Source organism: Taudactylus pleione, unplaced genomic scaffold (assembly GCF_031769625.1).
Source record: "Taudactylus pleione unplaced genomic scaffold, aTauple2 ptg000555l, whole genome shotgun sequence".
NCBI classification, from domain to species: domain Eukaryota; kingdom Metazoa; phylum Chordata; class Amphibia; order Anura; family Myobatrachidae; genus Taudactylus; species Taudactylus pleione.
In genome coordinates, this window is record NW_028284957.1 from 992,262 (window position 1) to 1,009,510 (window position 17,249).

General features: G+C 45.6%; 1 protein-coding gene across 1 annotated transcript in view; it reads right to left on the reverse strand.

The window, feature by feature from the left end:
* ALX4 (ALX homeobox 4) overlaps positions 1–17,249 on the reverse strand; it is a 216,633-nt gene that overhangs the window by 70,039 nt on the left and 129,345 nt on the right. The window contains exon 2 of the mRNA XM_088452631.1: positions 10,271–10,560. Coding sequence (XP_088308757.1) covers positions 10,271–10,560 — 290 coding nt within the window. The remainder of the gene's footprint in view (positions 1–10,270; positions 10,561–17,249) is intronic.

Sequence of the window (17,249 nt, forward strand, 5' to 3'; positions counted from 1 at the left end):
CACAGCGTGGAGATTGCTTGCGGCTGCTAAGTAGCAGCCACAGCAATCTCCTATGCCTGAAGGGGGGAGTGATCACACTGATCGCGCCCCCCACTGGCTTTGCGCCGGGCTGAGGGGCTCACAGCGCCCCCTCCCCGGCGCGCTTCGCGGCGCTGCAAAACGCTTTTTTTTTCAAGGGGGCGTGGCCACGCCTTCTGAAATTAGGCCACGCCCCCTCTTTACCGGGGCCTGGCGTGGCTCTCTACGCCCCTGCCCCTCCCCAACATCCCGATTTCAGCGGAACACTACTGTTCCACCCGTGGGCCGTGGGTGGTTAAATCAGGAGGTTAGGGACTCCCCAGTGCCGCAGCTGTGCGGCGGTGCCGGACTCTGGAGACTCTGAATGGATGCTGCGCGCATGCACGCATCATCCATTCAGTGACGGGGGAGGGCTGGAGGAAGCCCAGCTATTAAGGCTCCCCCCAGCCTGACGTTATTTGGAGACGGAGACGCCTCCAAATAATGTCACGCAGGGGTGTGGCCCATGGTAATTAGACCACGCCTCCATTTTTGGACGTCGCGCGCAAAATTAGGGTGCGCTGGAGGAGGCCGGCACCGGGTGCGCCGACCCCTGGAGCCGGCCCTGGTTCCTAGGCACATTATTGCCCTCTCCTCCCATTGTGATTATAACCTGCTAGCAGGGGAAGCCCGATGTGGGAGATGTCGGCTGGACATACGCGGGTCCACCTGTCACACACTCAGTCATGGTCCTCACTCATTGTACATGCACGAGCTTCAATATGCTCACACTCTTCTCCCTCAGCTGACAACTCCTACAGCGCACTACAGCCGAAAGGGTTGGTCTAATAAATGACAAAAAGAGAATTACCCGCCTCCAAGCACCCCCCCAGGCCCAGATTAACAAAGGGGTGAATTGGACTACAGCCCCAGGTCTCTACATAAGAATAGGCCATTATCATGATAGTATGATGACTACCAGCTCCCCAGCTGGTGACATGATCGTCCATAAATCATAAGTATTTAAATTGTATTTCTATATTCTTCACAAATTATGCATTTTGTTCTACTTTTACGTACTTAGGCAGACATTGGGGCTGATAGTGTAGAGTGTATACATGCCCACATGGCACTGGCCACACCCACACATCACTGGTCACGCCCACATGGCACTGGTCACGCCCACATGGCACTGGTCACACCCACACAGCACTGGTCACACCCACATGGCACTGGTCACATCCACATGGCACTGGCCACACCCACACATCAGTGGTCACACCCACACAGCACTGGTCACACCATGCTTGCCTACCCTCCCGATTTCTGCGGGAGCCTCCTGAATTAAGATGGGAGCTCCCGCTACCCCGCAATGGATATGCAATCCCCCGCTTTCCCCACTGCCCTGCTGGAAATCCTATTACTGTGTGTGGGTGTGGTGGGGGGTCCTATTACTGTGTGTGTGGGCACGTGGTAATAGATGCACCAATAGATGGATCTAGACATGCCTTGTTGGCGGTGCTGGCCACGCCCTCCAACACCGCGCGTGTCGTTTGCTACTTCCGTAAATGATCTCCCTCAAACTACATTTCAAAAGTAGGCAAGTATGGGTCACACCCACACGGCACTGGTCACATCCACATGTCACTGGTCACACCCACACAGCACTGGTCACACCCACATGGCACTGGTCATATCCACACGTCACTGGTCCCACCCACACAGCACAGGTCACACCCACACAGCACAGGTCACACCCACACAGCACAGGTCACACCCACATAACACTGGTCACACCTCCTCTGCTTCTTGGTAAAGGTCCTTGATCATTTTCAGCCCCAGGACCATGTGGCTCTTAATCAGGCCCTGGCAGCCCCATCAAGCCAGCTGCCTACCAGGGGGTCTGATGTTCCGCCCCCAGTAAGTAGTGCCTTAGGCATGTGCCTCGCATGCTTAATGGTAAATAAAGATAATTGGAAGATATTTTATAGACAACTGTATTGCAAATCAGTGCATGCCTTGTCTGCTCATAGCTAATCTGCCTGGCAATGCTATTAAAGGTGTAACATGTATTATTTGTTATCACACACCCATGGCCACACAGCAAAACTTGCTATTAGTTTAAATGGAAAGTAGTGTAGATGTCATTTCACTGCATCACTGAGCCAGACAATAGCATATATACTGCATCAGATCTATGGGGTTGACTCAATTATCTCGCCCGTGCAAGTTAGTGTGTCAACTGGCCACACTTAGGTAGTTCCATAGGGCTGCATACAAAGATCTGCGAGTCCAGGGTGAGATCAGGCTGTGAGGGGGCGGGGTGAGGTGCCGTCGCAGTGTTTCCATGGCAACTCACCCCCCTTGCAGCTAACTGAATTATTATCACACATACAGGTATTACAAAGGCAATCTGCCTGTTTATATAACTCACTACAAAATGGATCCCAGTTAATCTCAGACACTCGGCTAACTCGTATCAACATATTGCAACTGTGTGCATGAGACAAGACTTCATCAGCAACACGGGGAACCCCTACAATGGTGGGCAGGGGCGTTTTAAGGGAGGAGGGGGCACGTGTGCACTCCCTTCCTCTTTCCCTGGTGGCTGGCAGCCACTAGAGTGTGCCCGGAGTCTACTGCACATGCGCAGAACGCCAGAAAATGACTGTGGCGGCCATTTTTCCGGTGTTCTGAGCAGCAGTGACACCCGACCCAGGACCTCGGACAGGTAAGTTTAAAAAAAATATGGGCGCAGTGTGTGCGGTGCGGGGCCCCCCTGGACCAGGGGGCCCGTGTGCCCCGCACACAATGCACCCATTATAGATACGCCACTGATGGTGGGGCAGTCACGCCCCCAGCATGCCATAGCCGCGGATCTGGAATTACCACCAGCTGATTTTGGGAAGTATGCTACCCGGCCTATACTAGGTGCAAAAGATAAAGGGCGGAATGTACTAAACGGAAAATGCTGTAAAACCCCCTTTTTCGGGGTTTTACCTCATTTTCCGTATATATCGCTTGGCCGCCATGGCATCGATGCGGAGTGTAATGCCAGCTGTTGTTGGTGTTACCCTATAGAAGCCTATGGGCTTCTGCCGATCGGATCCCTCCCTGCATGCCCCGCGGCCGCTGTGTCACTCTGTACATGCGCAGATATACTCCCAGGTCATAAACCCGGAAGTCCACGGCACAGAGCACATCGCAAAGGACAGCTCTTATCGGAAGAGCTGTCCTTTGTGCTGCTGATCGCATATGTTAGTACATATGTGATCAGTAGGAATGCGAAGCATGGCGGGATGTACTCCGCAAGGTTAGTACATTCCGCCCTACCCACCAAACAGGTGGATTTTCGCTTATGCCCAGATCTGCATAGCATGCACAGTATGGGATAGTCAGTATCCTGGCGGCCGCGATGCCGGCACTGATATTACCAGCGCCGGAGTCCCGACGCCTATCACAATTCCAGCTCCAACATCCCATCTGCCTGGATAACGAAGGTAAGTAGCCGGGGGGGGGGTTAGGGTTCGCAGCGGGGTTAGGGTTAGGCACTAGGGGGAGGGTTAGACATTAAGGAGGGAGGGTTAGGTTTAGGGTGCGGGGAAGGGGGGTTAGGTTCAGGCTTTAGGGGGAGGGTTAGGCACTAAGGGGGGAGGGGTTAGGTTCAAGCTTTAGGGGGAGGGTTAGGTTCAGGCACTAGGGTGGGAGGTTAGGATTAGGCACCAAAGAGGGAGCGGTAGGGTAGGGAGAGGGGGAGGGCTGGCATACCGTACAACAAGTCGGTATGCTAGCCCTGTCGGAATGCCGGTGTCGGGATTCTGACGGCCAGGATACCGACTGCCGGCCTTCCATACCGATTCCCACAGTATGAATGCTCCACAAACAGCTGTACATTCAATCTAATCATTTATTTTCACAAGTCTGCCTTTTTGTGCCACAATGGGCTTTAACTCAGTGATCTGACTACGGCCAGAGGCTGAGGGCTGTCTTAGAAGAAATGACTGTACATATAACCCAGACAGTGGGATTTGCTGTAGGTCAGGTAGGGGATGACTGTGAAGACTGTGCGTTTAGGATTTAAACCGTGATATTTATCTAATGTTAGTGCTGCAGATGGCACCCCTTCCCGCTGGATCCCCCCCTGCACGCACTGAGGGGAATCTCGGAGCACACTATCAGTACTGTGTCCTGGGAAAACAGCTTGGGATGAGAGGGTCAGATAACTTGTGCTTGTTTGTATTACGTCTTTAATTTCCTGCAGCCTGTAGTTTTCCCTGACACAGCCCCCCATGGTTTGTGGGGGGAGGGGGAGGAATGGGGGACAGTGCGTAGAGAGCAGCAGGCGGAGAATAGACCACATAACAATTATTTACAGAATAGCAGAGGCTAAAATATGCAAAGTAAAAAGACGCCCGCTGCAGGCTGCTCTGACCCGCTGCTGGGTGACCATCGGGCATCTCAGTAACCCTCAGATTACGCAGGGTGTCCGGCAAAGTCACGCTGCTTGGGCCAGACACCAACAGTATCATGCTGCAGCATTTTGGGTACTGCGACCGTCGTCCTAGGACCTGATCGCCATGTGCGCAGTCCGGCTCCTGCGCATGCTCAGATATAAAAAAAATAAATTGGAGATTTATGTAAATATCGCGTTTACAGAATTCTTTGAATCAGGCCGTAAATATGTAGTTATTCAAAGACAGATAAAGGTCAGGGCAGATGTAGCCAACCTGTAAATCCTACCCCTGGCTGTTGTAGAACTACAAGTCCCAGCAAATACTGCAGGTTGCCGAAGGCTGAAATAGTGAGACACACATTGATATAGGTAGGCAGGGCTGCCAATAGGATTGGGACCACAATTTAGGTGCTTCTTATGGGTCCCCCAACAGGCTGAGTGCACAGACCGAACTGACTAAGGAGAACCGATTAGTGCGTATAGTCACTTTCCCTTATCCACAGTCTGGCTGAGCCCCATCTTCACCCACTGAACCACCACTGCCGCCAGACCCCCTCTCAGCCCATTCTATCTATGATTAACCCCTCCATGACCAGTTGTACAGGGCCCATCATTATTTGGATTGAACAAAAAAAGGCTAAAAGGTCTATTTATCATTGGTGGAAGTGTGGCCACCAGTGATAGAAATCGCAGGGATTAGAAATTATTTTTCGTAGCTACTTAGCAAAACAATCCTTGCGTTCGCTATCACTTTCGGCTACTGCCCTACTTATGCGCAGAACAAAACTGCGATATCAGGTGGGCTGCCAGGGATGGATCAGAAGATCCCGCTGCGATGATACAATCCCCGTCTGAAGATGGCATTAGCTGTCAAGTAGATGCCCCAAAAAGTTTAACTTTTCAGAGCTTGGTAAACCGGTCCAGACCGCAGTCCTCATTGAGAATCATGGGGACTGTGGTCTACATTGTGTTTCCCTAAGGCTTTCGGCATTTCCTAAATGAACCCGATGCCATCTGTTTACACATGGTTATAGCCCTATGCATTGACCCTTGTATATTAATAAAGGCCAGTGAAAGATAACAGTTTGGCCCAAACGGACCCAGATCAACATGTCATGGGGGCACTCAGATATCTGTCGGGATGGATGATAATTCAAACGGACGATGACAACATCTGACCATATATCTAGGCAATAACGGCACCCTGTATGATCTGACCATTCACCTCTATCACCAAAGGGCCATATCTGTCCAATAGAACAAGATGCGCCAATGTACATGTGTGTGGCCAATTCTTACAGAGGTCATGTAGCACAGTGTTCAGACTGAATAGACTTCATGTCCATTGTGTGGCCATCCTCCCGCAGTTAAAGTCAGCAAAATGCAAGTTGAAATGTACGGAATAAATAAAAAATAATCTGATCCATTAGGGCCATTTTTTATTTTCTGCTTAATTTGCCGTACCCTGTACCTACAGTGCTTTGTCTGGTTTGCTCGTACTCATGGCTTCCTGAATAAACATAAAATGGAAAAAATTCTAAATAATCTGAGCTACCAGTTACCTTTCCCATGCAAAGAATAGGCAGCTTTATATAACATGGACAGTTGCAGTACAAATACTGGTGGCTTTTGCCCTATTACTGTCACCATCACAGAATAGCCGAGGAGCCAAAGAGGGGAAAATGCAGGCATTCGCTGAGGAGGGTGTGGATCATTAGGTCTACAGTAAAAGATAGACAATGTTTGGGTAGACAATGGAAGTTAGACAGGCAATAGGTTGACAGGTTCTGAAGGTCGACAGGGTCTGAAGGTTGACACACTAAAGGTCAACTAGTAAGAAGGTCGACAGGTACAGAAAGTCAACAGGGTCATTAGGCCGACACACAAATGGTCGACACAGAATTGGTCGACACCTTTTTTTTTCTAGCCCTAATCTTAACCCTAACCGTCCCTTTGGTGCATAATCCTAACCGTCCCTCCTGGTGCCTGACCCGACCCGTCCGGAAGTGCCTAACCCTAACCCTACCTCCTGGTGCCTAACCCTAACCGTCAGGGTAAGTACCTAACTGTCGGAGTAAGTGCCTAACCCTAAAAAAGAAACAAAAAAAAACGTGTCGACCATTTGCGTGTCGTCCTAATGACCCTGTCGACCTTCTATACCTGTCGACCTTCTTACTAGTCGACCTTTAGTGTTTCGACCTTCAGACCCTGTCAACCTATTGCCTGTCTAACTTCTATTGTCTACCCAAACATTGTCTACCTTTTTACTGTAGACCTAATGACCGGATACCGCTTAGGAGACCAGGGTTGGCCGGCATGTGTGTTCCTGCCTCTGCCAGCCAGTATCACTTCGGAAGCTGATACCTTCATTGGTACTTTGCTGCAATTAGTGGTAATGGGCATTTATTTCTGTCACCGATAATAGAAAAATATACCCTTAAATCACAAAACATATCAGAAATATTAAAGGACTAAGCATGTAAATCTTGGTGCAGACAACGTAGAGAGGGGATATGCTATCAATATATTAAGGGTCAGATGCAATTAGCTGCTAGTTGGGGAAAAATTGGTTAAAGTGGGTTAAAATAACACAGGTCTAGGAGGGAATTAATGCACATTTTAACTGGCAGATGCAGAAGACGGGAAAAATAGGGAACAATTCTTATTTTAAGGCCAAGATGTCGGGACACTGAGCAATACCACTGGGACCCTCCTCCCAATTAATTAATTCTATATATAATGTGAGACATATATGTAGAGGAATAATAATGTGGTATAATAATGTGGGACATGTATGTAGCGGTATAATAATGTGGGACATGTTTTTCAGAGGTATAATAATGTGGGACATGTTTTCAGAGGTATAATAATGTGGGACATGTATGTAGAGGTATAATAATGTGGGACATGTATGTAGAGGTATAATAATGTGGGACATGTATGTAGAGGTATAATGATGTGGGACATGTATGTAGAGGTGTAATAATGTGGGACATGTATGCAGATGTATAATAATGTGGGACATGTATGTAGAGGTATAATAACGTGGGACATGTATGTAGAGGTATAATAATGTGGGACATGTTCAGTATATAGAGGTATAATAATGTGGGACATGTATGTAGAGGTATAATAATGTGGGACATGTATGTAGAGGTATAATGATGTGGGACATGTACAGTATATAGAGGTATAATAATGTGGGACATGTATGTAGAGGTGTAATAATGTGGCACATGTATGTAGAGATATAATAATGCGGGACATGTTTGTAGAGGTATAATAATGTAGGACATGTATGTAGAGGTATAATAATGTGAGACATGTATGTAGAGGTATAATAATGTGGGACATGTATGTAGAGGTGTAATAATGTGGGACATGTATGTAATGGTGTAATAATGTGGGGCATATATGTAGAGTTATAATAATGTGGGACATGTACTGTATGTATAGGAGTAATAATGTGTGACATGTATGTAGAGGTTTAATGATGTGGGACATGTATGTAGAGGTATAATAATGTGGGATATGTATGTAGAGGTATAATAATGTGGGACATGTATGTAGAGGTTTAATAAAGTGGGACATGTATGTAGTGGTATAATAGTGTGGGACATGAATATAGAGGTATAATAATGTTGGGCATGTATGTAGAGGTATAATAACATGGGACATATATGTAGTGGTATAATAATGTGGGTCTTGTTTGTAGAGGTATAATAGTGTGGGACATGTATGTAGAGGTATAATAATGTGGGACATGCATGTAGAGGTATAATAATGTGGGACATGTATGTAGAGGTTTAATAAAGTGGGACATGTATGTAGTGGTATAATAGTGTGGGACATGAATATAGAGGTATAATAATGTTGGGCATGTATGTAGAGGTATAATAATATGGGACATATATGTAGTGGTATAATAATGTGGGTCTTGTTTGTAGAGGTATAATAATGTGGGACATGTATGTAGAGGTATAATAGTGTGGTATAATAATGTGGGACATGTATGTAGAGGTATAATAATGTGGTACATGCATGTAGAGGTATAAAAATGTGGGACATGTATGTAGAGGTATAATAATGTGGGACATGAATGTAGAGGTATAATAATGTGGGGCATGTATGTAGAGGTATAATAATGTGGGACATGTATGTAGTGGTATAATAATGTGGGTCATGTTTGTAGAGGTATAATAATGTGGGACATGTATGTAGAGGTATAATAGTGTGGTATAATAATGTGGGACATGTATGTAGAGGTATAATAATGTGGGAACATGTATGTAGAGTTATAACAATGTGGGACATGTATGTAGAGGTATAATAGTGTGGGACATGTATGTAGAGGTATAATAGTGTGGTATATTAATGTGGGACATGTATGTAGAGGTATAATAACGTGGGAACATGTATGTAGAGTTATAACAATGTGGGACATGTATGTAGAGGTATAACAATGTGGGACATGTATGTAGCGGTATAATAATGTGGGACATGTATGTAGAGTTATAACAATGTGGGACATGTATGTAGAGTTATAACAATGTGGGACATGTATGTAGAGGTATAATAGTGTGGGACATGTATGCTGATGTGTTAAGAAAGAAAAATTTGGCAAGTTTAGGTGCAATTTTAGAAACAAATTACTAACCTGGCGAAGGTGCTGGACAAAACTGACAAGAGCTGAACGGCACTGGGTACTAGTAGGGGTGTGGCCAAATCAGGTAGACGTGGCCACGCCCTCTCGGAGGGAAAGATACTATACGTTGTGCCAGGCGCTGTAAAGGGAGACATTTGTCCCTCTCAGCAGCTGACCCAGGTCTGAGGTTATGAGAGATAAAAAGGGGCTCTATTAGATACAGTATGTTCTTATCTGCCATCAAATTCTTTGTTTCTGTGTATTAGCGCGATTGTTCTATTTTTGTTTTTCTTTGAACAAATTTGGCAAATAAACCAAGACTGTGCCAAGTGCAATCCCCAGGCAAGATATTATCTAATAATACTGCAAACTAGAGATGCATCCTGGTATTCCTCTACAAGGAACAAAACTCCGGCAGACAGATGCTTTAATTAGAAAATCATTTTAAAATGTATCTTCCCTTTGAGACCTCCTTGACAGAAGCCATATAACAGTTCCTCCTTCCTTATTTACGTCAAACAGGAAATAACTCTCTTTTTGTTAACCATTTACACACCACCCCTTGGCGATACGACTCGGGGATATAGATAATCGTTTCCTGTTCCCCCAAATTAGTATTAATTACTTTTACATTGCCTGTGAGATTAAAAATTAATAGAAGTCGTTTAATTTCCATATACAACATGTTTAGCTCCACTTATCATTTTCCTACAAGAGATAAGTCTATAACGAAGCGATGAGCTGCAGGACCTCGTGGGTGATCTGCAGCCGAACAAGACAGTAACCGTCTGCTGCAGCACAATACACAGATTATACTAATCTATTATATAATTCTGAATGTTGTCCGGTCAGCGGCATGCTCAGTAGGTGTGGGAACACGAAGGTGATGACATCACAGACACTGGTGGGAGGGGTCAGAGCTCAGACAAACTGTCAGCAATTGTAATGTGTCTGTTACTTAGCAACACTGTTTCTGGTTACTCCTGTCATTAGCACCAACCGACAGAGACGGTAGTAAGACAGGGGGGAACATTCACCTTGTATCAAGAATAAGCCGGCCGTCTAAATGGCCACAGCGCACTGATAGAGGCCGCTTACACGACAGCACGGTTTTATTGCAGGTTCCGCAGATGCTGCGTCTTTGCACGTACTGGGCTGCCATTAAATCACTGTACCTGCACTCTGGCCTCCGTTAAGTCAGTCCTCATGGCCAGCTGTTCCCGGGCGTACACATCTGGGTAGTGTGTCTTTTGGAAGACTTTCTCCAGCTCCTCCAGCTGGTAACTTGTAAACGTGGTCCTGTTCCGCCTCTTCTTCCCTTTGTTGCTCTCGGTTTCATTCTTGTCCATGGCCAGGTCACTGCTCCCCCTGTCCTGGGAGCTCTTTCCCGTGGTCTCCTTACTGGTCAGGTAGCCACTGTCCATCCCCGGAGGGTCACTGCTTGACGTCAGGGAACTTTCTTTGCCTGCAGAGATAAAGCATACACACATTGACCAGGTGTTCCCAGAGAGAGTGGATGGAGTCATATAGCATTTCTGTAGGGAGACTACACAACGAGGTTATATCCCCTTCACTCATTGGTTTGTATATAACCGACTGCACCTCTCAGGTCTCCTACAGGGGTATTTAGCGTGGCTTTCAATTACACATGGCAATGCTACTTTATTTTATTTCGCCTGAGACATGTAAATAAGTTATAATTGGATTCAGTCATTTTTCTTATTGTGCCCACAATGTCAGCAGTAAAATGAAATAAAGTATTATTATTATTATTATCCTTTATTTATATGGCGCCACAAGTGTTCCGCAGCGCCTTACAAAGTACATAAACAAGTAAGTGAACAAGGAACCAGTGACTTATAGTACACGCCGATCCCTGCCCAGCAACCTGCTTTACAATGCCGGTATCACCAGCAGTGTAAAGCAGGGGGTGGGCTATGGTGATGCGAATCACGTAATCCCCCCCCCCTGACCACCCACTTTCGCTTCATAAGTGGACGAGACCAGGGTGAGTGTGGGGGACGCAACAGGGGAGGGGCAGAGGCCAAACCGGGAGACCTGCCTACCTGCCGGGAGACTGGCCAAGAGTGCCACCTGATTATCTGCTGATATAACAAGTCACAATGTAAGGTATGCTTAGTTACACCTAAATGTTATACTGTATATGAAAATTATAGATAAATAGTAAGAGCAAAATGCATGCAGGAGGTGACTTTTCACCTCAGTATGCTAACCATGTGACTTGTTATATCATAAACAGCCTTTGTGATGTCACTCAGCTTTGGTAGAAAGGTCACCATTTTGTAGAGAACTGTCAGTTATCAACTGTATTTGCTGATATGACATGGTACAATGTAAGGTATGCTTATTTTACCAAATTTTATATATGAAAATAATAAGATAGATAGATAAATAGATAGATATGAGATAGATAGATATTAGATAGATATGTGATTGATAGAGAGATATTAGATAGATATAAGATAGATAGATAAATAGATAGATATGAGATAGATAGATATTAGATAGATAGATATGTGATAGATATGTGATTGATAGATAGAGAGATATTAGATATATATAAGATAGATAGATATGAGAGATAGATAGATATATAGATAGATATGGGATAGATAGATATGAGATAGGTAGATATATGCGATAGATATATATGAGATAGATAGATAGATAGATAGATAGATATGTGATAGATAGATAGACATTAGACATATAGAAAGATATTAGATAGATACGATATAGATATGAGAGATAGATAGATAGATAGATAGATATGGGATAGATAGATATGTGATAGACAGATATGTGATAGATGGATATTAGATAGATAGATAGATAGATAGATAGATAGATAGATAGGACCTGCACTTCACCAATGCTATCTATCTGTGATTAATAACCTCAATAGGCTAATCATGAGACTTGCTATGGAACTGTCAGTTATCAACCGTATCTGTTAATATGTCTACTGAAGTTGTAATGTAAGCTTATTTTAATCTAAACAATAGAAAGATAAATAGATAGCAATGGCAAAATGCATGCAGGATCAATATACTGACTATGTAACTTGTTATATCATAAATAGCCTTTGTGATGTCACTCAGCTTTGGTAGAAAGGTCACCATTTTTAGGGCCGGCATAATAGCCCCATGATCCTGGTGCTGAATATGTATAAGGACCTATACTGAGAAGGGAAGGAGGTGTAACCCGTGTTGTATGGGTGTGACCAGAGCCAAGTGCACGTGTGCACCCCTACACTATCAGCCCTGCTGTCTCCCTATAATAGAAATATGTATAATGTTGTGAGAAAACTAAAAAATTATTTTAATATTTGTTAATTTATGGCGGACTGTGTGACCACCTCATGCTGATGTCTGGCCTTTTATTTATGTGGAGGCCTGGAGCTGGCCCAGGAGAGAGTAATGAAAGTGGAAAGGGGAGGGGAGAGTAGGAATTTGAAATTGGTCGAAGAGGTAGGGGGGAGGTGCTGAGAAGAAATTAGAGTATAGGGGTAGGTTTGTTTAACAAATGAAAGAACAGTGCTGTAGGAGGAGAGAATTAGGGGTCAATTTACTAAGCCTTGGATAGAGATAAAGTACCAGCCAATCAGCTCCTCACTGTCATGTTGAAGTGACAGTTAGGAGCTGACTGGCTGGTCCTTTATCTCCGTTCACTTACTCTCCATCCAAGGTAAATAGACCCCTTAATTTGAAAGGGACGAAGGGCCTGATTCAGAGCTGGGAATAGAGAGAGATCTCTCTCTCAACTGATCATCTTGGTGAAACCATGCTGCCCTGCAGGTGGGGCAGATTTAAAATGTGCAGAGAGATTTATATTTGGGAGTGAGATGTCCAAACTGACATTTAAAGTGCAGTGTAATAATAAAGCTGTGCAGTATTTGTGGGCTACATGCAAAAGCAGCCAGTATTTACCCTACATGCAAAATAAAAATTATGTATTTACACCCCTTGCATTGCAACATGGTTTGTCCAGGTTCACAGTTAAGTGCTATCTCTCTCTCTATTCCCAACTCTGAATCAGGCCCGAAGTCCAGAGAAGAGCATGGTCTCCTCCTGGGTGCTCATCAGAGTGAGAGCGTTATGGAGAGAGCAGGTCAGTGCGGAGGTCAAAGTTTGGGAAGAAGACTATTGTAGACTGATAGTGACAGCTGGGACAGCAGAGTAATGGGGAGAGCTAAGGGCATAGCAGTAGAGTGCGACTGTGACAGCCTGGTCAGGGGATGAGAAGGATGTAATGGGTGACAGAGGAAAAGCTGCTGGGGTCAGTGGCATAAAAATATAATCTCTGGGCCTGATCCAGGGACGGCGGCAATGCCAATGTTATTGCAAATGGGAGATTTATTTTCTACTGCTCATGCATATAAGTCACATGGTGCATGTGCCGCGATGGTCCTGCGACGACGGGCGCAGTGTAGATTTTTATTTTTCAAACTGATTGACAGGCAGAGACCATTTGTGGGCGGCAATGGGACGGGTGGTGACTCAAACGTAGGTGAGTCGCGATCATTTTTGGGACGTGTCTCAGCCTGAGATTGCGATCTCGTCTGCAGTTGCAAAGGCTCCGGAGTCTCAGTACAGTCAGCCGTTCTGCGTAACCTTGGGGTGACTCGAAAGTTCGATGTGCGACCGATGGTTGTGTCTTTGTACACAAGCGTTTGGATTTGAGAAGCTGCCGGTGGGCTTCTCGATACAAATCCTGGCAGCTACGACATTTGCATATTTTTACTTGGTCGCCCCGTGCAAAGACGCAGTCGCAGCGGGATTTGCATCGATCTCTGAGGCTCATTCAGGGATGTACATTCATCCGAGGCTGAACGCATATCTCCGATGTGGAAGGTACGCCTGCGCATGTGCAGAACAGGTTCGTGCTGCAGTGTTTGGGGGGGCGGGCCTGGGTGCCGTTCCTGGAAATGGAGGTGTGTCAAATTTGTTTCCAGGAGGGACCAGGCCAAGGTCTGCACCAGCGTATGCAGATTCCTGGCCTCTTGCGTGACCGGACACCGGCCAGGCTGTGAGAGGCATCAGCTCCTGCAGCCTGACCAAAGGGGAAAGATACATTAAAAGAAAGTAGGTTGTTGCCATAGAGAGGGAATGGGACATTTTGAATCCAGAGACTGCATAGTTGGGAGAATACCAGGTCAGAGGAATGGCCACCACTGTGGGAAGGTGGGGAGATTCTTTTAGAGGTGCCTAATAATGACAAACAGAAATTTAGAAGCAGTACAGTTGAAAGGATCATCAATAGTGGTGCTGAAGCCTGTTGAAGGATGATGGAAGCAAGGTCTGAGAAGGGGGAAAGGGGCAGCCAGGTGGAGAAGTAACGGAGGAACTGGCAGTCGGGACCAGGAGGATGATAGATGATAGAAGATGGACAGGATGGAAGAGGAGGATTGAGTGGATCTCACAGTAGGACAAAAAGATTAAAGGAGAGGAGTAACAACTAGTAATAGCTGAGAAAAGTTAATAAAATGACGTGTAAATTGTGCTTTATAAGCAAAGTAATGTTAGAGAAAATTGGAACTAGTCACAACACTTAATACACTGCTGTTATACTCTATGTAGACATGGAAAACCATGCAACCAAACATGACCTAATTACTGGACATGATCATAATACACATCTATTACACTGTATACAGACATAGGACACTACACCCCCAACATGACCTGACCACTGTACATGACCATAATACACATCTATTACACTGTATACAGACATAGGACACTACACCCCCAACATGACCTGACCACTGTACATGACCATAACACACATCTATTACACTGTATACAGACAGAGGACACTACTCCCCCAACATGACCTGACCACTGTACATGATCATAATACACATCTATTACACTGTATACAGACATAGGACACTACACCCCCAACATGACCTGACCACTGTACATGATCATAATACACATCTATTACACTGTATACAGACATGGGACACTACACCCCCAACATGACCTGACCACTGTACATGACCATAATACACATCTATTACACTGTATACAGACATAGGACACTACACCCCCAACATGACCTGACCACTGTACATGATCATAATACACAGTGGCGTAAGTTCATCCCAGACGCCCGGAGCCAAATTATAATTTGGTGCCCCCCCCTCCCCTGTCACAGCCGCTGACACTGTAATGTAGCATTCCGCATGCAGACAGGCTATAGATAGATGAAGGCAGCAGCTGATGGTCTGACACTGAGCTCTCCACTAGTGTATGGTGGCTTCTTCTGTGTCGGGAAGGGGTGCCATGTATTGGGTGGCTGTGACGGTACACTCCGGGCACATAGCTACAGCCCTAAGTGGGGTGAATATGTTGTGGACAATGGAGGAGGTGCCCCTTTAGAGCTGGAGCCCGGCGGCAGGTGCCTCCATTGTCTCCCATAGTTCTGCCCCTGATAATACACATCTATTACACAGTATACAGACATAGGACACTACACCCCAACATGACCTGACCACTGTACATGATCATAATACACATCTATTACACAGAATACAGACATAGGACACTACACCCCAACATGACCTGACCACTGTACATGATCATAATTAGGGGTGTGCACCGGCCACTTTTCGTGTTTTGGTTTTGGATCTGGATCTTTCTTCGTGTTTTGGATCTGGATTGGTTTTGCCAAAACCACCCTTCCGTGTTTTGGGTTCTGGGTTTTGTGTTTTGGATCTGTATTTTTTTGAAAAAAAGCATAAAAACAGCTAAAATCACAGAATTTGTAGGTTTTTCTGCTCCTATGCTATTATTAACCTCAATAACCTTAATTTCCACTCATTTCCAGTCTATTCTGAATACCTCACACCTCACAATAGTGTTTTTATGTCCAAAAGGTTGCACCGAGGTAGCTGGATGACTATGCTAAGCGACACGAGTGGGCGGCACAAACACGTGACCCATCTAGGCGTGAAACTGCAGTGGCAGACAGGATGGCATTGAAAAACTAGGCCCCAAACTGTACATAATGCAAAGAAAAAAAAGAGGTGCAAGATGGAATTGTCCTTGGGCCCTCCCACCCACCCTTATGTTGTATAAACAGGACATGCACACTTTAACAAACCAATCATTTCAGCGCCAGGGTCTGCCACACAACTGTGGCTGAAATGATTGGTTCGTTTGGGCCCCCACAAAACAAGCTGGCAATTTATCTGTCCCTGCACAAACTGGCTCTACGGAGGCAAGATGTCATCCTCATCCTCCTCATCCACCGATTCCTCACCCTCTTCAGTGTGTACATCCTCATCCTCACAGAGTATTAATTCGTCCCTGCTGGAACCACAGGTCCCTCTGTACGTTCTGGAGGCTGGTCTCCCTGGAAGAGTTGATAATTCATTTTATGAACATCATCTTCTCCACATTTTGTGGAAGCAACCTCCTACGCCTTTCGCTGACAAGGTTCCCGGCTGCACTAAACACTCTTTCGGAGTACACACTGGAGGGGGGGCAACTCAGGTAAAATAGAGCCAGTTTGTACAGGGACCTCCAAATTGCTTCTTTTTCCTGCCAGTACAGGTACGGACTGTCTGACATGCCTACTTGGATGCTGTCACCGATGTAATCCTTTAACAGACAGACGCACGCTTGTCGCTGCTGCTTTGAGGATTCAAGTGCGGCTACAGCCCACACAATTCACAAAGACAGAAAAAAGAACAATATTTTAATTGTTTGTGTAGCACACTTTAACAGACAGACGCACGCTTGTCGCTGCTGCTTTAAGGATGCAGGTGCGGCTACAGCCCACACAATTCACAAAGACAGAAAAAAGAAGAAGAATATTTTTATTGTTTGTGTAGCACACTTTGAGGGTGTCACCACCCTTTAACAGACAGACGCACGCTTGTCGCTGCTGCTTTGAGGATGCAAGTGCGGCTACATCGCACACAAGTCACAAACACATTAAAAAAATAGTTTTTTATTTTTTGGAGCACTTTGAGAGTTACACCACCCTTTAACAGACAGACGCACGCTTGTCGCTGCTGCTTTAAGGATGCAGGTGGAATCTAGACGGGATTTGGAACCGAGGACACACTACCTCCATCAATTGTCTAAATCCCACTGCACTAATGTCGGATACCGGACGCAC